Here is a 26,509-nt window from a genome sequence, read left to right as displayed (position 1 = left end):
GGGAGCAGAACAGGTAGATCTACTGAAACACACTGCTGAGGGGAGCAGCGGACGAGGCAGGAGAGGTCTGCCCTGCCATGTGGGTTGCTCCCTGGCCAGCTAGGGATGGAACTCTTGCTGCAGTGGCTGGTGATAACTTGATAGCACTGTCTTTAACCCCAGCACCACCAGGGAGCCCAAGAATGCGCTCATTGCTGCTGAGTTTAGCAACAAGTGACAACTTCAGTCAAGAGATCAGGTGATTTCTGGATTTTCTATTTGGTTCCATTGGTCGGTGTGTCTTGTTGCAATACCATGCAGTTTTGATGATTATGGCTTTGCAGTATAGTTTGAAGTCTGGGAGTGTGATGCCTCCATTCCCTTTTTTTTTTTTTTTTTTCAGGAGAATTTTGGCTATTTGGGGTTTTTGATGATTCCATCTGAATTTCATCAATAATTGTTCTATTTCTTTGAAGAATGTCATTGAAATTTTTATTGGAATAGTATTGAATCTGTAAATTGCTTTTTGTAGGATGACCATTTTGATCATTTTAATTCTTCCAATCCATGAGCAGGGGATGTCTTTCCATTTCTTTGTGTCTTCTTCTATTTCCTTTAACAGTAAGATGTGGTACATATACACAATAGAATATTACTCAGCAATCAAAAAAGATAAACACATGCAGTTTACAGCAACACGGATGGAGCTAGAAGGGATCATGCTTAGCAAAACAAGTCAGAAAGAGAAAGAAAAATACCAGACGGTCTCACTCATAGCAGGAATTTAGAAAACCTAAATAAGGGACCAGGAAAAAGACTAATTAATACAAAGTAAAAATCAAAATCAACAAGCAACTATAAACCAGAGACACACTATGGGGGGGGGCAGGGAAAGGAAGGATTAGGGTCAAAATAAGGGGGTTGCAATTGTATGGGGAATATAACCAAAATGAAAATGCATACATTGTGCAAAAATGAAAAATGATGTAAGAATTATATAAAATAAAATATTTTAAAAAAAAGAGAGACCAGGTGATCAGAAGGAAGGGCATTTCGGTTGTTTCACTCAGGAATGCTAAACAGTTTTACAGTGACAATCTGAATCCTATTTAAACAAAAAAGAAAGACATTTTCATTTAGGGCCTGTGTAGAGGGAACACAGTGATCAAAAACTGCTGCCCAACATGAGAACCTTGCTAAAAGAGTCTTTCAGTTTCCTGTTTCTCTGGCTCAGGGAGAAGTTGCATGAACAGGGCCATGGAAAATGTTTAATCCAGATGGTTTTCCCCTGGTCTCTAGCAGGCCTCCAGGCTGCTGCTTTTCTCTGGCTATAACTAACATGTGCTTAAGGAATGCCAACTAATTCCAATGTTTGCCCAAGCAGAACACAAGAGGTAAATCCACTGCCAAAAATAAAAATGCATTCCAAAGTCAAATATTAGTTACTTTTTGGATGATGTACTTTCCTTCTTCACTCCTGTTACTCATGTTCATTCTCTCTGAACTTCACAACAGACCTTCCTTACAATTCTACCAGAGGCATGAGCCAAAGGGTTCAGTAGCTGGGTTCATGCTCTCATTTCAGCCAAAAAAAGCTTCCTGGAAACATTTCAAGAGAAACTTAAGTCTGACCTTCTCCTTCCCCTTTCCCAACATTCTTCTGCATTTAGTGAACTTATTTAAGGAGGTAACAAGCCTTCTGGTGAGTTATTTCAATCTTACTGGGTTTCTCCCATGTGAACAGGAGGTATGTATGTTATTTTAAATTTTTGGGGGGATTTTCCTACTGTCAAACAAAAAAACAGAAAGAGAAAATGATGTGCTTAAATATAAATTGGGCCAATAAATCTGTATCAGCCCAGTTTGATTTCATTGACTCTGTTGTGCACTCATTGGTCTCCACCTGTTTTCGAGGCACTGAGCAGAGCTCAAGAAGCTTGGCTGGTGTTTAGTCAATAAGAAGCTGACAATGCAAGCACTATGAAAGGCTCTGAAAAGCCCCGCTGAGAATATTTACAAGTAGGAATGAGACTACTCCATGCCTGCGTTATCCTAAACAGAGGGGACGTGGGAAGGGAAAGAGAGAGAACTTTTAACTTTGCAGAAGAAAGCTACAGAGCAAAGGCTCTGTCATCTTGGACAGAGCATCATTTGTGCACAAGACATACGAATGGAAAGTCCTGCAAAGTCCAGGTCTAGTGCTGCAATGAGAGTTCTTTATATAAATAACTACACACGCATCCTGTGGTTCTATCTTTATGACTAAGTAAGTCATAAACAGGCAATCTTCACAATAGTGGGGGTGCACGGCAGAGCCTATAAAATTACTAATCTGCAGCAGAGAATATAATCCTTTCTGCTTGTGATGATGGAGAAGAGCAGCCTGTACACAATCAGCCAGTCCAGCATCCACAGCCCTCTGCTCCCTAAGATCAGAGTCATCACTAGAAAGGACAGGAATGAAGAGAGGAATGACCCTACTAAAGATTTAGGCTTAATGACAGAAGGTGGTTGTTACCCATCAGGCATATTTTTTTTTTCAGTTTTCTTGCTATTGGTTAGCCAAAGAACCTGTTACCTTAACATTCAAAAATGGCCTTGTAAATACTTAATGTAAACCTCATCCAAAGATAATAAAGAATCTTTATTATCACCGAGGCCAAAAGGAATTTTGCTGGCTGAATTTATCCAAACAGACAAGGAAAAAAATGAAGAAAAACCTATATACATACACACACATACACACACACATATATATATTTATACATATGCTAAATTATGCTTACATATGCTAAATAATACATATGCTAAATAATATCTATCTATCTATATATACACACACACACACACACACACACACACACACATATATACACACATATCAAAAGAAAAAAAAAATAATCCCAAGCAACCAAAAATAATTCCAGTTTTAACTTACATGTTTACTTTTGAAAACCTTCTTCAGCCATTAAAGTTTGTTTGTCTTCCTTTTTAAACTTCAGAACGTGCACAAAATGGTTTGTATGTGTGAAGAGAGGGAATAATTAAAATGAAATGCTTTAAAATGGAGGGCGAGGGGCCTCCCCGGTGGCACAGCAGTTGAGCGCTGGGTTGCGAAGCTGCCCACGGCCTCTGCAGCGCCGGTTCGATCCCCGGCTGCTCCCTGGCCACCGGAGGAGGGTCCCACATGGCGCGCAGACCTCTCCTGCCGCCTGCTGCTCCCCTCAGCAGTGTACTTCGGTCCCTCTGCCTGCTCTGCTCCCCGCTCTGGCTCTGGTGAATTCTCTCACCCTCCCGCGCTTCTGACTGTACCCAGTGCATGTATAAACAAAACAAACAAACAAACAAATAAATAAATAAACATGCCTCTATTAAAAAAAAAAAAAAACTTAAAAAAAAAATAAAATAAAATGGAGGGGGAACCCCTAATTATTTCAAGTCTTCAAACGGGCAAAGGTAAAAAGATCCTGTTTATCAGTCACCCTACAATGTACTCTCAAATGCTACTCTTCCCTGATCAGGCAATCCAAAATAGTCCCAACTGACTCTTTCTCTGCATGTCACTTATCACTACTAGCATATACCTCTGCTTTCTCTGGCACTAAACTAACTGGCAGCTCCATGAAAGCAGGCACCACATTTTGTTGAACACTGGAAAGGAAGCAGCCAGCAAGGAACTTGAAATAGGTACTACTATCTTCATTTCTATTCACAGTAAGGGAAAAATAGAGCACAGAGAGTTTATATAACTCGCCTGAGTTCACCAGGCCGAGAACCACCCCCCTCCCACTTTGGCAATGATGTTCTGAGTCACATACAGAGATAAGCAGAGGAGGGACAAACTCAGCAGCAGTTTACATATGCTAAATAATAAATATTAGTTGGATGAGTGCATGAATGAAACAGCATATGTTAGTTTATAAAGTGTGAGGTATGAATTAAGAAATTTAAAAGACTTTTATAAAGTTGATGTGAGATTTCCCTTCCTCCTGTACCCATGTTCCTGTTCACTGCCTTCTTACCACATTATCTGCATCACCCCACAAGTTTGGATGGTTTTATTGAGCTTTTTTTTCTTTAGTCGGTCTAATGAAAATGGTTATAAATATTTATTTCACACTATATCTCTGCCCATTAAGAATCATAACTCTAAGGTACTCAAATTGTTAAGCAGAATTTGCCTATCTGTAAGCTCACCCTCCTCTCCAACACCCCCCACCCCATTTATTCTTTCACCAAGAGTTAAGACACCTTGTCACAGAGCTTTAAAAAAGTGATGTAGTGAGTTTCAGGAGGGCTCAAGTAAGATGATAAAGATTTCTGGTCAGGGAACCACAGCCTCAGAGGAGCTGCACGCAGCTGATCAGGCAGCAGGGAGATACTGTCCTAGTCCCCACCCTGTCCTTGAGCGGCAAGCTTCAGGCTGGGCCTGTACCATGGCCAGGCCAGCCCAAAGAAGGTGTCTCCGGGCACTGCCTGCATCGGCAGGTACAAGGAGGACACCTAGTACAGGTGTGGCCTCATCCCTTTGCTGGCGGACCAAGGAACAGGGAGACCGCTATAACAGTCAAGAGACATGTTTCTAGACAAGTATCAGAGACAGATGCAGGGCCAACACAGGAGGGGACTGGGGCAGTGAAAGGATCCTCTTCTCTAAAAATAGCTTCCACTTTGGGAATACATTTTAAAAAAAATCTACTTACATGATATCTCTCTCTCTCTCTCTCTCTCTCTCTCTCTCTCTCTCTCTCACACACACACACACACACACACACAGGAGCCAAGTGTCATATACTGAGAATTTATTATCCAAATGTGTTATTTATTCAATTTCTTATTACTTTCACTTACAAATGAAAAATGCAAGCTCAGAGAGGGACATGAATAGCCCCAAGTCACCCAAACAGTAAGTGATGGAGTCAGAATTTGACCTTGATCTGTGGCTACAAACCCATTACCTAAAACACTGTGATGGTTTTAAACCTCAGGGTTGGTTACCATAAGGAAGAGATGAAAAAAAGTTGACAAAGGCACGGTGATTTGAACACTTTGGTATTTCATTCTGGGAGAACTTTCATATCATGTACTAGTTTAAGAAGTTCCAAGCCCGAGGAGATGATAGGCCTAGCATACTTGGAGAAATCCCAGGGCACTCGGATAGCATTTCTTTTTTTCTTTCTTTCTTTTTTTTTAAAGATTCATTTATTTATTTATACAAGCACTGGGTACAGTCAGAAGCACGGGAGGGTGAGAGAATTCACCAGTCAGAGCGGAGAGCAGAGCAGGCAGACCGACAAGTACACTGCTGAGGGGAGCAGCGGGCAGCAGAAGAGCTCTGCACGCCATGTGGGACCCGCACCCAGTGGCGGAGGATTGAACCTGAGCTGCAGAGGCCACGGGTAGCCTCGCAACCCAGCACTTAACCGCTGCGCCACCGGAGAGGCCCTCAGATAGCATTTCTTCAGTTACTGAGACACAAAAGGCCAAGTGCAGAAGGCAGACTTAGTGCCCATCAGTGGAGTCTACACTCAAGTCTCCTCTGGCACCAGCACTGACCATCACTGTTAACACCACTGACAGTGGCAGCCTTGGCAGGCAGTATACTCAATACACGCTCTGCTGATAGAAATGACAGTGGAGAACGTATTCCCAGACCCAGGAACTACATCTGATACAGACCTGTCCTCTCATCACGTGGGGTCACTTGCACAAACAGCTAAGCTACACCGGGCGCGCTGGGCAGCTGGAGAGTGTGTTTTGATGAACACAATTATAACATGATCTAGGACATAAAGGAATTTATTTTTTTGAGACTTAAAAAAAAAAAAAAACCAGTTAATTACTTGACAGGGTGAGCTCCAGGATGAATTTCAGTCATCAACAGATACAACAAACGGGTCCAGAAGAACTGGCCATTAATATACAATTTGGTAGCAAAGCCAGGCAGAGAACAGTGAGGAGCAACCTCGGAGCCAGTGGGTGGCGCTTATAGCCAATGCCAGGATGGAATGTGGAGCTTTCCAGACTCCACTCCCTGAGCAGGGGATTGCTGGGAAAAGCAGCAGTGCTGGGGCTTCCCCCTTCAAACCACCTGTGAAGACTGGTGTCTGTGGTGAAGCCACCATGTGGCGCTTCAGCTTAGACCCTGGCTTCTGCGCCACAGGTGCTATCTGGGGCGTGTGGCCACATGCCAAACTGTGAATACCCGCTGTCTCCCTTCTCTCATTCCTGTCTAAATAACTCCTGTTACTGTTGCTTCATACAGTGTATCTGCTTTTGGGTCGTGCCCCGCAGCGGCAGCGGTATGCGATCCGGTGAGGACCCATCAACTGGGTAAATCCGGTTTCCAGGACTTGTCCTGTTTCAGAAGGGGAAGACAGCTGACTGGAGAAGACGAACAACACAGCAACTTAAATTTTAAACAAGAAAACTAAGTCAGATGACTTAGTTCTGTCAGACATTCCTCTTCCATTATGGTAAAATTCAGGAAGGTATAAAGTAAACATCTCAAAAGATAAACGAGTTCTGTGGTTGCCATGCCAGTCAAGAATCTAATCATCTCGGTGGCGCAGCGGTTGAGCGCTGGGTTGCGAAGCTGCCTGCAGCCTCTGCAGCCGGTTCGATCCCCGGCTGCTCCCAGGCCACCGGAGGAGGGTCCCACATGGCGCGCAGACCTCTCCTGCCGCCCGCTGCTCCCCTCAGCAGTGTACTTCGGTCCTTCTGCCTGCTCTGCTCCCTGCTCTGGCTCTGGTGAATTCTCTCACCCTCCCGCGCTTCTTACTGTACCCAGTGCATGTATAAACCAAACAAACAAACAAATAATAAATAAATAAGACATGCCTCTAAAAAAAAAAAAAAAAGAATCTAATCATCTCATCTTTGTTTTTATTAGGTCTCTTCCCAAAACCTGACATTCTTTAGAGATTCTACTCTTCCCAACTGGAATATGCCTTATTTGCTCATGCTTCTAACAAATTAAAAGAAATATTTGCTTTTGATAATCAACCTATGTAACTAAATGAAACGTCTTACTAGTATCCAGCACTATGCAAGGCCCTATAGAGCATTTTTAAAAAATATAGGAGGAGTTCCTCATGCACAGAGCAAGGTGTCTCTGAGGCAGAAAAACCTGGTTAAATTTGATGTCTCCACTTAACAGGTCTGTGACTTTGAGTAAATTATTAGGGACTCGATTTTCTTGGAAACCATGCTATGTAGCTCTCAGAATATGGTAAAGATCACATGAAGTAATATGCTAGCCTATAGCTACTACATGCTATAGAAAAGCAGAATAATGGGCCTCCCTAGTGGCCTAGGGGTTAAGTCTCAGCACTACCACTGCAATGACCTAAGTTCCATTCCCAACCAGGGAACTAACCCACATGGCACAGCAGACCTCTCCTGTTTCAGCCACTGTTCCCCTCAGCAGTATTTCAGGCAATCTGCCTGTTCTGCTCCCCTACTCTCACCCCCCCCACACACACACACACAGACTTCTGGCCTACACACGAGTTCTTGTATGCATACATAAATAAATTTAATTTTTTTAAAAAAACAAAAAGGCAGAATAAATGTTAGTTTTCTTCTTCATTGCATCAAAAATTTGCAGAGTCAGCAAAAATAGAATGTGATCATTCAAGTCAAAATGTATTTAAATGGCTATTTCTCCACTTTTTTTTTTTTTCCCCTTTGTGCCTACATTTTCTAATCTGTCAAACAGGGGGAAATCATATACTTATAAACTTTTTTCAGGAATGAGAGAAACATCTAAAATGCATAGCATAAAACATGACTCAAAAATAAAACCGTTATCATTCTTATTGTTTTTCTTATTAATTACAGAAAAGACATGAAATGAAACAATTAAGGATCAACCTGTTATACAGCAACCCCAATTTAAAACGGGTTGCCTGACTGGGGTTCTCACCTGCGCTTAAAGGGAACTTATTAATGCTAAACTGCAGACACATACAAAAGGTTGATAAAAGGTTTATTTACAAGGGAAGGGGAAATGGGGAAATTACTCAGGGAGAAAAAAGGGGAGATAAGTTCGTAAATGCGCCCTACCAGTTCCGCTGACCTGGAATCCCAATGACCCGCGGATACACTGAGTATGCCACACAGCCAAGAGAGACACTCCCGCCCACATGGCTGGTTAAATACTCAAACAGAGAACAGAGTTGCTTAACTCTGCCCTCAGGTCCTCCCAATCTTCCCTTTCATGATCATGGGATTTTTAGTTCCCAGTATCTTAAAGGAGTGGGGGTAGAGCCTGTATGGAGTTTGCTCAGGACAGCCTTTCCCCCTAACAAACCCAGTCGTTTACAGTGCCTTTATAGACCAAGAGGCTCAGGTTTCAGAAAAGATGGAGGTGAATGGGGTTGGGGTTGGGGGCAGGTTAGGGTCTGGAACATTGTGCTAGAGGCAGGAGTTTGAAATTTAGGTATGACTGATAGGGACTAGAGAACTTTGCTTCATTTTCTTATTGTTTGTTTTCTATTACATTTGGCAAATGCAGAGAGGAGAGAAAAGATGGGATCAAAGGCAAAGTAGAGGAACTTAACCTAGAATATACAGGGATGTGAAAAAAGGCAGCTGCAGCCATGGAGGCTATGAGGAGGGCGAGAGGAAAACCCAGTGGGGTAAGCTGGGCGGTGCCAGACTCCAGGTCCAAGAGGTCTGCATCAGGCAGCTGCCTGGGTGGGCAAGTAGGGCAGCTACAGGAGGGCCGGGCAGGTGGGTGTGTGCAGGACCACAATTGAGATCTGCCACATGGTCCCAGTGCTATGGGAGGCAGTCAGGGGAACTCAACTTTCCCAGGAAAAACAGTTCTAGTAGGAAAGGCAAACATTAGGATCAGACAACTGAGGGTCAAATCCAGGCTCCTCCATATTCCATATGGGGATCTTAAGCTGTTTGCCAGCTAAAAGCCTCAGTTTCTACACTCAACATGAATGACACCTATCATATAGGCTAAGGGGATAAGGGAGAGCATGTCTGCAAAAGATCTGGCATCCAGTGGGAGCACAGCAAATGCTCACAGGTATTGGGATTGTTAGGGTACTGGCCTTGTTAGCTGACATCCACAAGTGATCTAAGAAAAATTGGCTCATTATTAGTTTTTTCTAGCAATAAAATAAAATGCCAATCATAGAGTATTTTATTAGTATGACTATATAGTCGGAATGTTAACAAGCTGTTTCAAAATAAAGAAATTGAAGATCAAAGAATCTGTCCACCCACAAAGTCCCAGTTACTCCATGTTTTAAAACAGCTTGTCAATCAAAGAAAGATATGCAGTGTGCAAAGAGCTAAAAAGGTGTTGAAAATGTTCTACTACTTCTAAGCTTAATAATGATATGTGTGTATCTTTAGTCTACTTTATTGAGGAAGTTATGTACACAAAATGATACAGGGCAGCAAATGGCACTAAAACTGGCCAAGGACACTGCCCAAATAGCTTACCAGTCAGTGTCTGAGTTCTTCACCCACACACACAATTGCAAGACTATTCAGACTCAGAGAACAATGGGATTTATTTAACTATCCAGGGAAAAGCAAAGAATTACTGAGGTCAAATATGGCCGTTTATCTCACCCAAAGCAGCGGCCAGTATTTTAAAGTACTAAAAACACACTCTTCCAAGATGGTGTCTTCCTGCCTCTGTCGACCTGGATGGAGCACGTGGCAGCCAGACTATAGGCCAGGAATCAACTCACGAAGACAACAGAAGACACAACAGGAGATGCTCCCGGAGCTGCCAGATGCCCCAGAGCAGACAACTGACACTCAAAACAGCAGCTGCAGCGAGCCAACCACCCGACAAGCGACCACACTCACACAGCTCAGCAAGGTGCCCTCCGGGTCTTCGCCTTCCCTGCCAGGCTGTAACATCAGCAGAACTGGGAACAGTTTCAGCCACTCAGCTACTAGCAAAGCCTCTGAACTGTTCTCCTCTGACATTGGCTGCTGGAAGCCTCTCCACAAGCTTCAGAAGCCCACAACAGCCTTCTGGAAGATCAGCATGTTGGGGGTAGAAATCACTGACCATGGGATCCCTGAATATCTGAAAATGCTAAAGTCCAGAACACTGAATGGTGGGGGCTGCTTCTGTAGTCCTTTATATTTCTTATCAGAGTCTCCCCCCCTCCAAATGTAATACTTGGTTCGAATTTTCCATCCTCACCAGCACCCACTCCAGGGGGTGCCACCTATAACAATCTTTGGCTTCAGACACCTGTTTCAAAAATACCCCCATTTTAAGTGAGTTCTGACACATATCTCTGTACACACCTGCTCACTCACCTTTACAATCATGGCACCAGCTGTTTCCATCAGGCCTGTGCCTTCCAGGCAATCACCTCCCTACCCCCTGCCCCTGCTTCCTGTCTGCCCTGTCACTATGTCTGTTTTACTTGTTATAGTTTTAAAATATGGCCACATTTTGTATAGAGTCCTTTCCACTTATGCTACAGATCATAATTTTAAAATAAATGTTGTATTTTGATCCCCAACATTAACAACAAATGCCAAAGACCTTCTTCTGGGGTTTCTTGAAGCTACCAAGTTAAAGAAAGAAATTCTTTCAAAAGATAGAAGTATGAGCAACTGACATAAGGGACCAGGATAAGCTGGTCACATTCTGGACCCAATCTGACAATATGGCAGGGAGGATGTCAGCAAATCACTTTAATCACTTATCTCTATTTCAGTTTATTCTTTCTTAATGTCAGCTTACTCTTAAAAGATGGTGTCTATGACCCCATCTGAATGGAGTGACATGTACCGCATCATCCAAATCAGATGGTTAAAAGATGCTACTATTAATAGGGCAAGAGGTATAAACGAGACTGTCCCCAGCAAATCTATATTGAAGACGATGCTACTGATGAGTATCATATAAGTACACCTTTGGTGATGTCCACAGTGATTTAAGGTTCTCGAAAAACAAAAAAATGAACATTCCATGGAAACGTGCAAAGTGACACATATAAAATGTATCATCCAAAATTTGGATGAAGACTTTCATCCAAAAATGATGGGGTTCATCTACTCCAATCTACCATGTGGTATTAAAAGGAATTATAGACCAGGATGCTGAGGAGAGAAGGGCTCTTAGGTGCTAAGACACCAGAGAGTGCACACACTGAGACTATGACACCACTATTGAAAGACCTAGGTTGCCTGATAATGAAAGCTTTTGCTTGGTTATCCTGTCTTTGTCACTCACTCTCCTAAGAGGCAGACATTAAGGGCTCTATCAGGCACATTACCTCAGAACCCCCACTGTGCACATTTCCTAAGAAGACACCAAGTCTTCATTTACTGATGCGGGGTCCTTCTGGAACACAGGTGGAAGAACCACAGCAAATCTGCATGGTTGCTGGTTGAATTTTATGAAACATCAAACTTAGGCACATTAGCACTCATCAAGTTCTAGCCTGCCACCCTCTGCATTTCTTCATAGAAACAAAAAAGCATTCATTGTAAACATGTGAACAAACTGCTGTTTTTTTTTTTTCCACAAGACTGTAACCACTAGAATGACCATACAACTAAACTTACTTTGATTTATCTAGACATCCCAAAACACAGTTTAAAAAAAATTGCCTTAAATTGCATGCAGAGAATAGCATCCACACATCCAAGGAAAGCGCAAAAAGTAAGCTCTAGCTACCTTCAATTTCACAATCAGATTCCTTTTAATCAGTTCAATTTTCATAAGCACAAAAAATGTGACTGTTTAATCATAAACTATACTGTCATTTTAGCCAAAATATGCTGTTGTGCTATTTCATATAAGATTGTAAATACAATTAATTTATTGAAGGATCTTTGTTTTAAAGTAAAATGCGGGGAGGGATTGGGGTCAAAATAAAGGGGTTGCAATTGTATGGGAAATATAAAAATAAAATTTATTAAAAATGAACAATGATATAAAAAAATAAAAAAATATAAAAAATGAACAGTGACATAAAAAATATTTAAAATTAAATTAATTAAAAAATAAAAAATAAATAAATAAATGCCAAAAAAAAGTAAAATGCATTTCTAGAAATCGAATCAATGAGTATTCCTTAATACAACAGTTTTGAGAATATAAGCACTTACATTACAAAGGATGTTCTAGAAAGTAACGACTTGGTCTCTTGTCCAATAACCATTCATTTCTTACTAGAGAATAAAATCAAGTAGATTCTAAATGGGCTGTTCAATTAGCTTACATATGAAACCTAATGAAATTTCATACCAAAACTAAAACCACAAATATGTATCTATATTTTTAACTGATAGACATCTTAGAGATTCTTTTTTTTTTTTAGAGATTTATTTATTTATGGGTACAAGAACTGGGATGTAAGCCAGAGGTTCAAGGGGGGGGGTGAGAGGATTCACCAGAGAAAGTGGGGAGCAGAACAAGCAGATCTACAAAAATGCACTGCTGAGGGGAGCAGAGGCAAGACAGGAATGGTCTGCTGTGCCATGTGGGTTAGCTCCCTGGGTGGTCAGGGATGGAACTCTCAGTGGCTGGCCATAGCTTGATAGCGCTATGTCTGTAACCCCTGTGCCACCAGGGAGGCCCCTTAGAGATTCTTAAAAATAGAATTGATAAACAAACAAAATGAGGACTAGAACTCCAAGTGCACACACCTAAGTACCCTCTATTCACTTTCAGATTAGTGGGGGGAATATCATTAGTCTGGAATCTGGGTCTTACACAGGGATCTGCTTCTCAGTCTCTGAGTCACGCCAACAACTGCCTGTTAACATGCACTCTGCTGGATCCTCATGGCAAAGTCTCCTCCCCAGCACTGATCCTCCAGCACTAAATATTAGTGCACCATCAGAGGCCATGGGAGGAAATTCTGGCAGCTCTTCAACAAGAGACTGGTTCAGGAACTCTGACTGTCTACACTGGCTCTGTTAAAATGTACTTCTCTGGCCTAACTGGCAAGTTCCTTACTGGGCAACCAGGACACCTCCTACCTTTCCAGGTAGCTGTGGCAAAGAATGAATGAGGAAACATTCTGAAGCACCCTGTACCCAGAAATAAAGCCCTTTGCAGTTCCCTTATCACTAACTTCAGGTGATATTGGACCTATCACAAGGCTTTTAATGACATAACTGCTGACTAAAGTTCAAAATAAATTTTGAATGCCACAAAACATTGTGAGAAATGATTAAATCTATATATTTACTCTTAAATTTTTGCTTACTCATAGACATTTCTCACTTCTTGTAAAACTATTTGCTATCTATCTTTAAACCAGTCACCAAGAACATTAACAAATTCATAAATGGTTTTTTGCCAAGAGGACAAAAGGTGATCAATTCATTTCTTTAATCTGGGACAAAGTGTTTAATTGTTGGCAGGATTCCTACAGGGATGGACAGCTAGCTGCATGCCAGAACCTCCTTTGAGCCCCACCCCTACCACCACCACTCCAGCCCAAGGCCCAAAACTGCATTCGTTCCCAAGCACCCTTGGCCTGAATGCATAATGTGGCCCCTGAATATTCTCCCCAGTTCTCCTCTGGGAGAATCCTGAACTCATTTTTCTCTATCAGGCTTCTACCCCTCAGGGTTTCTTTGTCCCAGTAAAGGTACAATCAAATCAAAACCAGAAAAAATGCTGGTATACTGAGGAATAAATGGAAATAGCCTGAAAAGTCAGAAAGCACATCTGGTTGAACCACTAACATAACCCAGCAACGTAACCCAAGGAAGTGTTTCTTCACGTGTAATTTAGCTCTGAATGTTTACGGTCGAAATAACAAACACCACATATTCAGCCATCCTCAAAACACAGTCAAAAAAATATAAATAACACTTTGCCCACTGAAAGTACATACACTCAAGCATTCTAGACAGTAAGATGATTTTATCAATGTCACAATATTTCTAAAATTTAGCTTAATCTTTCTGTGCCTTATAAGACTGATCCTCTTTCCTAAAGATGCAAGGTAATGTTCTTAATGATAATGGAGACTAATAATAATGCTAGAAAACATCAATGGAAATTAAACAATTTCTACATGTATTCATTTATTTACTGCTCACAATAACTGTATGATACTACCCCCTTTTTATGGTAAGGAAACTGAGGCACAGGGAAGTTAAGTCATAGCCACATCATGGTAGAGCCAGGACTATGAACTAGCCACAGTCTGTGCTCTTAGATACTATGCTAACAATAAGCCTTCAGCTCCCAATAATTTATTTTACAGATGAAAACTATGCACACAACCCTATGGGAATCCAGGAAGGCGCGTGTTAGACCAGATCTCTGCCCTGGATACTGTACACTGCCCATCTTTGAGGGGGGAGAGTATTTTCACTTTTAGCAAATCATGAACCTGAAGTTCAGAGACCAGTACCTTGCTTCAAATTCTAAGATTAATAAATCTGGAAAATAATACATAAAAAATACAAAAACTAGAGAATTTAAATTCTTGCCCAACTTCCTCAGGTGGCATCTCCAGTGTCTGTTCCTCCTCAATCCAGAGACCTGCAGGAACCTCAGAGCCAACACTCTGGTTTATGTCCAACCCTTGTCTCCAGCCACTGGGAAGGGACCAGTGCTGACCCCACTGACCATGGAGCCTGGAAAAGAGAAGGGCATCTTTCTGACACCCGGTTGGAATGGCCAAAACAGAGAGAATTATCCTTAAGAGGCAGGTAGCCTCATTCACAGCCTGATGGAAAAATCTTCAGTTTCAGAATTTCATGTCAGAACTGAGTTTGCATTTTCCGAAAAAAATATAGTAAACCACCATTCACCTTGCTAGGGTTAAACAGTAGGAAATGGTTTGGGAAAACCAGACTATGGTTACTATATTATTTCTACAGGAAAATGGATTTCCAGTTCTAAGAAAACCTTACTTTGAAAGGTCATGGTGGGGCTACAGTTTGTGAGTCACACTGTCCTTTTTAGTACATGGCATCCAGTTTACAATGGGCCCATGCATGTCTCCCAAACCATACGCAGTAAAATCCTGAACATGTTTAATCTATACCCATTATTAGTTTTATCTCTTATTCTCCCCAGCTTTGGGCCATATGTTATTACAGGTTTCACAGCACCTTCACATAGATGGTGTAGGTGGGTGTGACCTGAGAACCCTATGGAGGGACACAGGAGAGAGGTCACTTCCAACTGTGTGACCTTGGTCAAATGACTAGTTTTCTGGTCTTCCATGTCCTCAGCTGTTAAATGAGAGCCATGAATGGACGGTTTCTAGTTTTCTAAACTCCCTCTTCAGACTGCAATAGTCAAGGAAGGCATTTCAGAGGCAGATGAATTTGAACCAGTTATAGGAGGTTGGGTGGAACTTAGGCAACTGCTTGGCAATTTAGGAGTTAATGAATTCCAACTACAGTTAAAGCATAACTGAGAAGGGATTAAATACATATATTATTACATATATATATTTATAAATAACATACTTGGAGAAAAAACTGGCACAGAGAAGGCACTTGAAAATGTTACCTATTATGATTGTCCTCGCAGTATACTCAAGTATCCCCTACTTAGCAAAAGCTCATACTAAGTCATTTAGATTTTATGAAAGACCTACTATAGTAGCTACTTTCACTAGCCAAGAGAAATCTGAGGAGATTTCCACTTTTACAACAATGTAAAAAGCAAAGTGGCGTTCGGGGTATGTTCTGCAGCAACACACACAGAGACAGCCTGCACCCAAAAGCAGAGAGAGGGGCACCATCAAGTTCCTTCCTTCGGAATTACTTTATTTAGGCTGTGGTGTATCATATCATTCCACTTTACTATATGTGAGTGTTATTTTAGGCTTATTGTGTTAGGTGGCATGATTTGTTAGGTTATTCTGAGGGCCTGGGAACATCCCATAGAGAAGATTCTAAACGTATGCAAGATGGTGAGGCAGAGGGGACGCAGATCACCCAGAGTTATCCATCTCTAATTGTGCATGTGGCTCCCTTTCACTTCACAGTGCATACACATGCTCTATAGCAAGTACTCAGATTCCACCCAGCCCAAGCAGGAGCAGCACATCCTAGATCCTGGGGGTGGGGTGCTGAACAAGCCAGATCTGTCCCAGCCTCACGCAAGGGCAGCCTGAATGATACAAAGTCAGTTTACTCAGCTGAGTGGTAGTCACCCGGCCACAGTGGGGAGGGGAGAGTGAATGTGTTACAGGGCAACCCTGATATAAAACGGGTTGCCTGACTGTGGGTCCTCACCCGCACGCTATAAGGGGACTTACTAATGCTAAACTGCAGACACACACAAAATGTTGAAAAAAGGCTTATTTACAAGGGAAGGGGAAATGGGGAAATGAATAAACTCAGGGAGAAAAAGAGGCAGATAAGTTCGTAAATGCGTCCTACCCATTCCGCTGACCTGGAATCCCAATGACCCACCCAGCTGGCGAAAAACCAAGTGCCGTCAGGCCAAGAGAGCAAGCCCTACTCACATGGCTGGTTAAATACTCAAGCAGAGAACACAGTTGCTTAACTCCACTCTCAGGTCCTTGCAACCCTCCCTTTGGAGATCATGGGATTTGTAGTTCCCAGTGTCTTGATGGAGTCGGGGTGGAGTCCACAAAGCTTGCATGGAGTTTGCTCAGGACATCCTTTCCCCCTAACAAATGCTGGGCTGAATGTCATCCCCCTACATTCATGTTGAAGTCCTGTCACCCGTACCTCAGCAAGTATGTGTATGCCTTCCATGCCTATCACAGAACAGACTTTAAAGTGGCAATTGTGGCTAAATGAGTCCCTATGGATGGATCTTAATGTCTTTGGCCTGTGCCCTATGGGAAGAGAATGCCTGGATGCAGAGACAGGAGAGCATATGCACAGAGAAAATGGCACACAGGGAGAAGACAGCCACCCACACTCCAGGACCAAGGCCTGCCAACAGCCCGATCTTGACTCCTATCCTCCATAGCTGCGACAAAATAAGTTTATGTAGCTTAAATCACCCAGTCTGTGGTGTTTTGTTATGGCAGCCTGAGCCAACTAAGACAATGAATAATGGTGCCCTGTGAGAAAAAATTAGGTCAGCACGAAGAAAGTGGCAGCAGATCAGCAAAATGTGCACCTCTTATTTTAGGGGACGGCATTGTGATTTAAAAGATAATGAACTAAAAGTGCAGAAACTAAGAATGGGTCATGTGTAGGGAAGAGAAGGTAGAACAGTCACAGTAGCTAGCATGTTCTGTGACAGGCATGGAAGGCACACACATACTTAAGGAAAAAAAAACAAACTCACCTAGCCACACCTCACAGACCAACAAAGGGGGAAAGGGTTTAGATATATGGGGAAAGTACTGGGATAAGAAATCAATAATTAACAAAAAATGCCATAAGGAAATAATGTAAGATTGCTTTAAGGCAAAGTATGACTCAAAGCTCAGACCTGCATGATGGGACGGGCAGTGAGGCTATGAATCTGGGGGAGGTCACAGGGACTGGACAAGGTAAGTGGAGTAAGTAGAATCTTTCAGAGCAGGAGAAGGGAAAGACTGAGGGAAATGACCTGGAAAAGTCAACGGAAGGCAATCAGAGGAAGGCCAAATCAGGCAGACAGTATGCTGATGAAGTTAGCTTTGAACTTGTCATTGTTGCCTGCAGAGGTAAAGTGAATCCAATTAGAGCTCTGAGAAAGGAACCAGGTCAGGTGTAATGGTGCTAACCCCAATGCTGTACATCAACATCAAAAATATGAAAGAATATTAGAAGAACATACTGTGCAGGAAAACTTTCTATCCAGCACTGCAGGGGCCTGTTATCCAAAGCAAGTCCATGTGACAAGCCAAAGGATTTAAAAAAACCAAGATGGGGGTCTCTTTTTGCCCTTTTGGAGAGACCAATGAAGAGGAAAGTCAAGACTCACAGAGCTGGAGGGCCATCTCATCTCATATTGTCTTAGGTGCCCCTCCAGCAAACAGGCTGAGGAAACAGAAGGAAGAAAAGCAGACATCAAGAAGATTCAAAAATGGTACAGACTGACCCAGGTGACATAGGCAAAGGTGTGCTCAGTGTCAATGACACATTAATGCACAGGAATAATGTCTTATTAAGCAAAACATAAGCTATTTCTGTTATGCAAATCAACCATAATTATTATCTGCTTTGTTTTTGTTTCCTCCCCTTAATCCTGCATGTTCAGGGAAGGAAAACATGGCTGCGAAACTATGAACATGTACAGAAACCTGATTACACAGGCATTCCCTTCTACTGTGTTGCTGGAATTCACCAGAGAAGCCAAAATCTCACAGTTCCCCACTTTCTGTTCATGTAAACAGTCTCGCTTTTTTTTTAATCACTTTGGGGGAACAAATGGTTTGCAAATACATGACTTCTTACTACAGTTACAGAAACAATACTAGCAAACTCAAATTAAGATGAAGAAAACACAGCATGTTTCAAGCTTGTATCTTTATTGTATCCTATATCTCAGTTTTCCTAAACTGAGGCTTACAGACCTTTCCTTTTCTTCTCTTTTGGTTAAATAACTCACATCACAAACACACACAGAAAACCCCTCTGGAACAGTCACTTTAAAAAATTCTGGTACAAAAAAAACTTTCACACAACAAAAGAAATGTAGCAATGACATAAGTGTTAGGCTTACTTTAAGTTATACATAAATAAAGGCATCAGCTATCTCAATATAGTTGGGGTTTGTGTCACATCCTTAAAAATTTTATGATAGATTCTAATTTTATAATTTGAAATAAACACTACAATAAACATCAAATTACCTCAATTTTAGCAACTTACACAATCATTGAAAGCTTTTATAAATGGGTGGCATGACCAAATCTAATCTCAGGCCAATTTCCCCTGATACCTGTTTAAGACAGAGGTCTGATTTTCCAAAAACCTCAACTAATCTGGAAAGTGATGTCACTAACAAGCTTTTGCATGGCTTAACAAGTTTGGGTTATGTGGTCTGAAAAACCCATAACCACCTTGAGTAAAGCTAATGGCATTTTTGCCATTTATTTATTTACTTATTTATTTTTGGAGAAAACTTAAAAGTCTTTATTTCTGGGTGGGGCAACAGAAGTGCCAACTTTATGTGAAGAGGGCAGTTCATAATTTCAGACTCGAGGGCATTACTACAGGTTATTTGTGGTTTGCTCAAAATGCCTAGGTGACTAAGACACTTTCTCTGATGTTTACCAGACGTTAATGGCAAATAAGGAGAACAAAGGGATGCGACAGATATTTGGGGTAGTTTCTGTAGCTGGCCACACAAGACTCCTATACACCTCTCCAGAAAGATTCACCTAAAGAAGCTGCTATGGGTGTCAGCTACCATTTTTTCTTCCTTCCCAAACAGAATCATCTTGGCTTACAGCCATTTCTGGCATTTAAATTACCGAATCTTGAAAAACACTCAATATAGCCCTGGCTGATGACTATAAGGAGATAATAAGAGAATGTAAACACTGCCCAACCTAACCATAAGAAAAGTGTGTGTGTGTGTGTGTGTGTGTGTTAGAGAGAGAGGGGGGACAGAAAGCGGGAGAGAGGGAGAGGAGGGGAGAGAGAGAGAGAGACTGAGAGAGAAAAGCAGGGAGAATTTCTATTTTTGTACATTTTTCTAATACACAAAAGAGGGAAAACAACTCATGTTTAAACAAGCAATGATGAAATCGAGTCACAGGGTAGAAAAACTCTTTCACACCAAAAGGAGAGCAAGAACAAAAAGAAACTGACCTCTGAACTGATCAACATCAAGGTGAATTTCAAAAGGTATCTGCTCTTGCTTACACCAAAGCATTACTAAACTATACCATGAAAAATTTAAGAATCCAAGAGAACTCAAAAAACACTTCTTAGACAATGATTTAACTAAACAATTTTAAGTGCTAGAATGTGCCAAAATTTGGCCTAATAACATAACATACACTCTCCAAAAGTCAAATAAGATGCCACAGTGACTAACAAACCATGCAACAGAATCGTTAGAAGGATGAAGGTCAAATCTTGGGCTTCCTTTATAAACGGACACAGACCAAAAACTCCCAGAAGTTTTGTGACCTATGATTGTATACTATCACTCTTGAAAAATGATTAGTGTGTTCCTGCCTTTCAATAAAGAACAGCCCATAGTGCAAGCAATAAGAAAGTGTATCTGTGGAGATTATTTCTGTCTTATACAGACACGTGGGTTACTGAATTTTAATTGTTCTAAAAGCTTTTCCTACACAGTTCCTCTTCGCCTTGGACAACAGAAAAAAAAATAAGTATAAAAGGAAAAGAGTGGAGTGTGATTGTTTTATGAATGGGAAAGTATTTAGAATAACGTAATGAATTTATTTGATCGTAACTATCACAATTAATAATAGATACAGTAATAGCTAATACATTTAATTAATTTGAAATTAGATATAATGACAAAGAATGCACTTTAAAAAAAAACCGAGATTTCAAAAGTTTCATTATATTGGAAATAAAAAAATCCCTATGACCAAAATTATGGGGAACAGAACATATTTTAAGAATGAATCGATTGGGCCTCCCCTGGTGGTGTAGGTGGTTGAGCGCAGCTATGTGAAGCTCTCCATACCCTCTGCAGCGCTGATTCAATTCCAGTGGGCTGGGTGAGGATCCCACATGGTGCAGCAGACCTCTCCTGTCATGCCCGCTGCTCCCCTCAGCAGTGTATTTCGTCAGTCTGCCTATTCTGTTCCCTGCTCTGTCTCTGGTGAGTCCTCTCATACTCCCGGTTCTTGTATAAATAAATAAATCTTTTAAAAAAATGAATTGATTTCTTTATGAAGTCCTATGTGAATTTCAATGACTAAAGAGAGCTAATATCCCAATGACTCAATTACTATAGGATAGGAGTGGGGTGGAAGTCAGCCCTCAGCAGTTAAGTCTGCTCACAAATCTCAGAGACGATTCTTTGATTTTGTACAGACATTTGAGAAAGCTAGCTCACAGAGACTACATAGGGAATTAGACCCACAGGTTGATAAACCCCAGGCCTCAGCCATCTCTCTGTCCCCTGTTATCCCATCATAAGGATGCAGTAGGGTGGACAGACATGACTGGAGGGACTTCCCCTTATTATTTTATTCACAAGTCTTAGACCATCAGGCTCTCCCTCTCTTGGGACTGTCTTTACATCCACAGAATCTTCATGGACACTTCTATCCAAAATCTAACCATATAAAACTGGACCCAAAAATATGCTACAAAAATCTTTCCTAATGGGCTTAACTGAAGTGGCCTTTTCCTTTGAATTTCACAAACAATGTCCATCTGTGTTACTTGCTGTCTCACCTTGACCTGCACCTGGGGCTCCCATGCCTTGCTAGCACTATTACTTAGCTCCTCAAGGATTCTCATCTTAAATGCTTCTCTTATAGTATTTAGCACACAAACATAAAGGACCTAAGTGAGTACTTTTTAATGCCACACTGTAGATTCCTGTTTGGATTAGTTCTTCATTTCCCACATTTCTTTTTTGCTTTCATTGCTTATTGCCAACAATACGCTTCACCCTTTCCTGAAGGAAACCAACTTTGAACAAGCATTTAGCAAAATCAAGCCTTACAGCTTCCTTTCTGTTTTCTAGGACCTCCTGCCAGCAGTCATTTTTTTCTTTCCCCTTTTCATTTTGGTCATGCAAACACTGAAACTGCTTTTTTAACTACTTCATCCAAAATGATACTTCTTAATAAATCAGTGCTAGAAAAAAAAGTTTGTTCTACTGAGGCACACCTTTGTATACTTCTTTTTATCCCAATTTTGTGCTTCATGACTCATACTCCTGTACAAAGCCACGTCAAGTCACCTTTAATACAAGGCTGCATGCATATTTCTAGACAAAGATATTATATCTATAACTCCCTACTCATCTTGCAAAATCAATTTCTTAATTTGTCTCCTCATCCTTCAACTAGAAAGAAAACCCCATAGTAAGGGATAAAAGGGATCTCTTGGTCACTGCTACATCCCTGGTGCCTAGAACAGTGGCTGGAACTTTGTGGTGCTTGGCAAGTACCTGTGGAATGAATGTTGTTGAATGAATCTACAGAGAGCCACCAGATCCTGCTTCTCTTCACCGGCCCCGACCCCGACCTTACGAGGAATATGACCAGCAACGAAAACACTCAAGTGAGCCCATCACGGTTCAATAACTGGTTCACCATCTAAGTAGGGATGTGATCTGCCATGTTGAATCACAATCTCCCCAGCTGTCAACGAGGATATGAACAGGCTTCTAGCAAGGACTGTACAGGACAACGCAGTTGAATTACTTAGCACAGAGCAAAGTGCACACACCAAGAACTAATTGTGCTTCTTTTCCTCATACTTCTCCTTTTTGCCATAGTCCACCTGTGGATCAGCCCTTCCTTCCCCTTGTCACCTGCAAAAAATCTTGACCCTGACAATGAAACTATTTTGACTCAAATACAAGTAAATCCACAGACTCATAGCGAGGGTCTGATAGTTTTTTCCCCTATGAATGAATAAAGTATGTGCACTTGAAAGACAGAGGTTAAGACATCTACTGAGCAACTCAGGGTCTACATTTCTGTGTTCATCTTAGTTTTCAACTGAGCTACTTGCCCATGAGTGCTGGTCTGCATTGACGTTTGCCGGAAGAGTCAGTTTTAACAGGCACAAATCAAATGGCCTGCATTATACAACTGAACAGTGAGAGAAGCTCTCCATGTCACTTCCTGTCTTACAAAATTTATGAAAAAGTACACTTTACATTTTAGGTCTTTAAGGATCCTCAAATGCTACTCTGATTTTAAGAGATCTTTTTCTAAACTATTAGCTGGGAATAAACCACTATCTTTGTTGTATATGTTACCATGCATACTTTCAACTCTTCCAGAACTCTTTATATATAGGAAATGTCAACATTGCAAACGAGGTATTTTTAACTCTTGCTTTATTCTGATTTTGGTTATACCAAATAAGGAATGGTGCTCAGTAAACATTTCTTTAGAACGAAGTGTTGTACTCAGCTTTTGACCTGAGGTAAAGCTGTTTCTCAGAAGCAAATCTTCAACACATGGACAATGCAATATGACATTAGATAATTGGCTACACTGAATACTCTTTAACTTTTGGGTTGTTTTATCTTTACTGTGTCTTCCTAAGATTCTACAACCTTTAGTGATGGCCGCCCCATATTAATATTGCAATTTTTGATGGGGTGTTAACTTTAGGCCACTAAGTTTTCACTGGTTAGAATTTCCTGATCCTTAAACATGTAAAAGTAAGGTTCATAATTAAAAGCTTGCAAGAGAAAAGAGCAGGAATATTTCCAAGCATCTGCTTTGCATAGAAAGGTCTTAAACTGAAAGATGTGATCTCTGTTTCTTTCTTTTTTTTAGGTAAGTAATACTGGTTTGCAACACTGTGTAGGTAGCCTGAGGTGAGCAGCTGTATATGTCATGACATGTTCACCATATCCAGTCACCATCCACCACCAGCCACTGGTCCCTTCTACCTGTTCCTCCCACACCCTTTTATCCCCAGTAACCACACTGTGTTGTCGGAGTCTAGAGTTTGCTTTTGGTTTGGTCTGGTTTATTGGTTTGCTTTTTCTCTTCCACAAATGAGTGACATCATATGTGTCTCTCTTCTTGTGATCTACAGATATTTCACTTAGCACAAACCCTTCAAGGTCCATTCACGTTGTCACAAATGGCAAAATTTTTTATAGCTGAGTACCATTCCATTGTATATATTATATACTGCATCTTTATCCATTGTCAGATACTTAGATTGTTTCCATTGGTTGGGTATTGTGGAATATTGCTGCAATGAACATAGAAGTACCTATTTCTTTTCAAAGATATATGTTTTCATATTCTTTGTGTAAATACTCAGGAGTGGAATTACTGGATCATATGGTAGTTCTATTTTTAATTTTTTGAGGAACATACATATTGTTTTCCATAATGGCTACACCAATTTACATTCAAAGGCTCCTTTTTCTCCACATCCTCACCAACATGTATTATTCCTTGACTTTTTGATAACAATCATTCCAACCAGTATGAGGTGATATCTAACTGTGGTTTTGATTTGCATTTCCCTAATGATAGGGGATGTAAAATATCTTTTCATATGTCTGTGGGTTGTATTTCTTTGGTGAAATGCTGTTTAGACTCTATGTCCATTTGTAATCCATTTTTAATTTTGTTGTTGTTGAGTTATAGGAGTTGTTTATGTTGGATATCAACTCCTTGTCTGATAGATATTGGCAATAATCTTCTCCCCCAGAGCAGCCTGCCTTTATGTTTGTAGTGGTTTCCTTTTCTGTGCACTATGTGGTTCCTGCTTTTAAAAGCAGTTCCCAAAGAAACATTAAAAGAGCAGACACATCAAGTTCACCCAACTTTGGAAATAAAGGTCAGCAAAATAGAAGTAGAAAAATTTTTAAGCTGAATATACAAACTGAATATACAAACACATATTATCTTTGTTCACGCCAACTCCATTTTCTGTAGTCATAACCAACCATTCCATAGTTCATGGTTACACTCTATGACAAAAGGGAGGTAAATCTTAACAAACTTTTATTTTTTTACATTAATGATTCAGGCAATTCTTGGAATAGCTTCCACTTGAGAAAATGTAACTAAGTGGTCCTATCAAGAGACTCCCCAGCTGTTGGCAGCTCAACTCTGGAAATTCCCTCCTTTTTGTCCATTCCAAACTATTCCTAAATTCAAATTAAGAAGTTTAATGACTCCAAAGAGCCCGTTTTGCTTCCAGTGAACTGTGAGTTCTACATATTCGATATTAGAATATGTAGTTTTTTTTTTAATTAAAGGGGGAGGAAGGAGACAATACAGGAAACCTACCCCCAAAACCCAACTTTGGAGTAAGCCAAAATCCCTTACCCCATCCCCCCCCCCCCCCCTCACAAGGGGAAACTGAAAGAGCTGAAGCTGAGAGTCAAGCTATTTAGGATCCAGGGGTTCTAACACTGGGATCAGGAGGTGATGACAGCCAGGAGGTCTGGGCAATGGCTCCAAAATGGGACACCCACTGCCCACTGCCAAAATGGGGCGACCTTGGCCACTTGCCAAGATACAGCTTCCCTCTCCCCACCCCGCCCCCCACGGGAGCAGAACAGGATGGTGGAAAGCAAAGTCAGTTCTGCAGAGATCTTAAGGCAGGAATCCTGTCCCACCCGCCTCCTTCCCGGTTCCAGACCCCGCTCCAGCACCTCCAACGACCAAAGGGAAAGCAGACGTCTGAGAATATGTCAACACATGACATAACTTGAAAAAGCTGGCTGCTCATTGGCGCGAGTTACAACTTGTCAGGCTCACACAGGAAAACCAGCTCACTTTAATTACTTTGCTTTAATATGCCCCGCCGTCTCTTCCAGGGCCCCACAGAGGTCGGGTACTGAGACCCAGGTAGCCCGGGTGACAGGACCAAAGGATGGGGGCGGTCAGCTACAAGCGGGGAACCCCCGGGGGCCCGCGAAGCCGCCGCGGAGCTCGTCTCCGGACGCTCGCGCAGCTGGGTCCCCGCACGGCCAGGAGAGGCAGCCTCGGCGCCGAGGGGCGGCTCGCCGGGCGGCCGAGGGGGGGATCCGGGCGCGGCGAGGACCCCCCCCGCCCCGGGCTGGCCGAGGGCGGCCACCTTTGTCTGGTCTGCCCCCCCAGTATGGGCGACGCCTCGACGCCGAGAGGGCTCGCCCGGGAAGAGGCGCAGCGCGACTCCCGGGTTCCCAGCCCCGTGCCGGGCCCAGGACGCCGGAGCCGCCGTCTGAACCTGGCGTCTCCCCCGGGGCGCGCGGCGCCCGCCCGTGCCCACCGCGGGCCGCTTCCCGGGCGGGCGCGCGCCAGGGAGCTGGAGGCGCGGGCGTGGCGGTCAGCGCCCCCCAGCGAGGGGGACCGAAGCCCTCTGCGGGGTCCGCCCCCCGCGGGCCCCTCACTCGGAGACACCGACCGTGGACCCCCGGCGAGGACAAACCCCGGGCCGCCCCGCGTGGGCAAAGCTCGTCGGCCCGCGCCCGCCCGCGCCCGCCCTTTCTCACCTGCCTGCACCGTGTCCGAGAGGTCGTGCCCCGGGGCCGCAGTTCTGGGAAATTCCTTCAGTTTCCTGGCGCTGAGGTTCAGCCCCCCGGAGTTGGCTGCCTCCTCGAGAGCGCGCTCCAGACCCCGGTTCAAGGGCAGGTTGAAGCCCCCGGAGCCGCCGCCTCCCCCGGGCCCGCCGCCGCCTCCCGCGCCCCCGTGGTGCTGATGGTGGTGGTGGTGGTGCGGGTGATGATGGGGGTGCAGAGTGGCCCCCGAAAGGGCAGGAGCGAAAGGCTGGGGCTCGCTCCCCGGCGTCGCCATCTTCTCCCGGGCCCCCCCGGCCCCGCCGCTCCTGCAGGGGGGTCACGGCTTTCCCGCGGGAGGGGTCGGCAGCGGGCGCGTCCTCGCGGTGCCCGCGGCCAGGCGCGGGGAGCAGGACGGGAGGGCGCGGCGGGCGCTCGGAGCCGGGCGCGCGGGCGGCGCGGGCGGCCGGTCTCGAGGTTTCCCGTACCGGGGAGCCAGGC

At 42.9% G+C, this 26,509-nt stretch overlaps 1 protein-coding gene across 4 annotated transcripts in view; it reads right to left on the bottom strand.

Moving 5' to 3' along the window:
- The window catches only part of LRCH1 (leucine rich repeats and calponin homology domain containing 1), a gene marked incomplete at both ends in the record, with an annotated part of 189,815 nt that extends 163,509 nt beyond the window's left edge, over positions 1–26,306 (bottom strand). For all 4 annotated transcript variants that reach the window (XM_084235577.1, XM_084235579.1, XM_084235576.1 and 1 more), the window contains one exon: positions 26,006–26,306. In XM_084235577.1, the coding sequence (XP_084091703.1) occupies positions 26,006–26,306 (301 nt within the window). The remainder of the gene's footprint in view (positions 1–26,005) is intronic.
- Positions 26,307–26,509: the final 203 nt, after the last annotated feature.

Source organism: Talpa europaea, assembly GCF_964194135.1.
Source record: "Talpa europaea genome assembly, chromosome: 6".
Taxonomy (NCBI): domain Eukaryota; kingdom Metazoa; phylum Chordata; class Mammalia; order Eulipotyphla; family Talpidae; genus Talpa; species Talpa europaea.
This window is presented reverse-complemented; position numbering and strand designations above follow the sequence as displayed.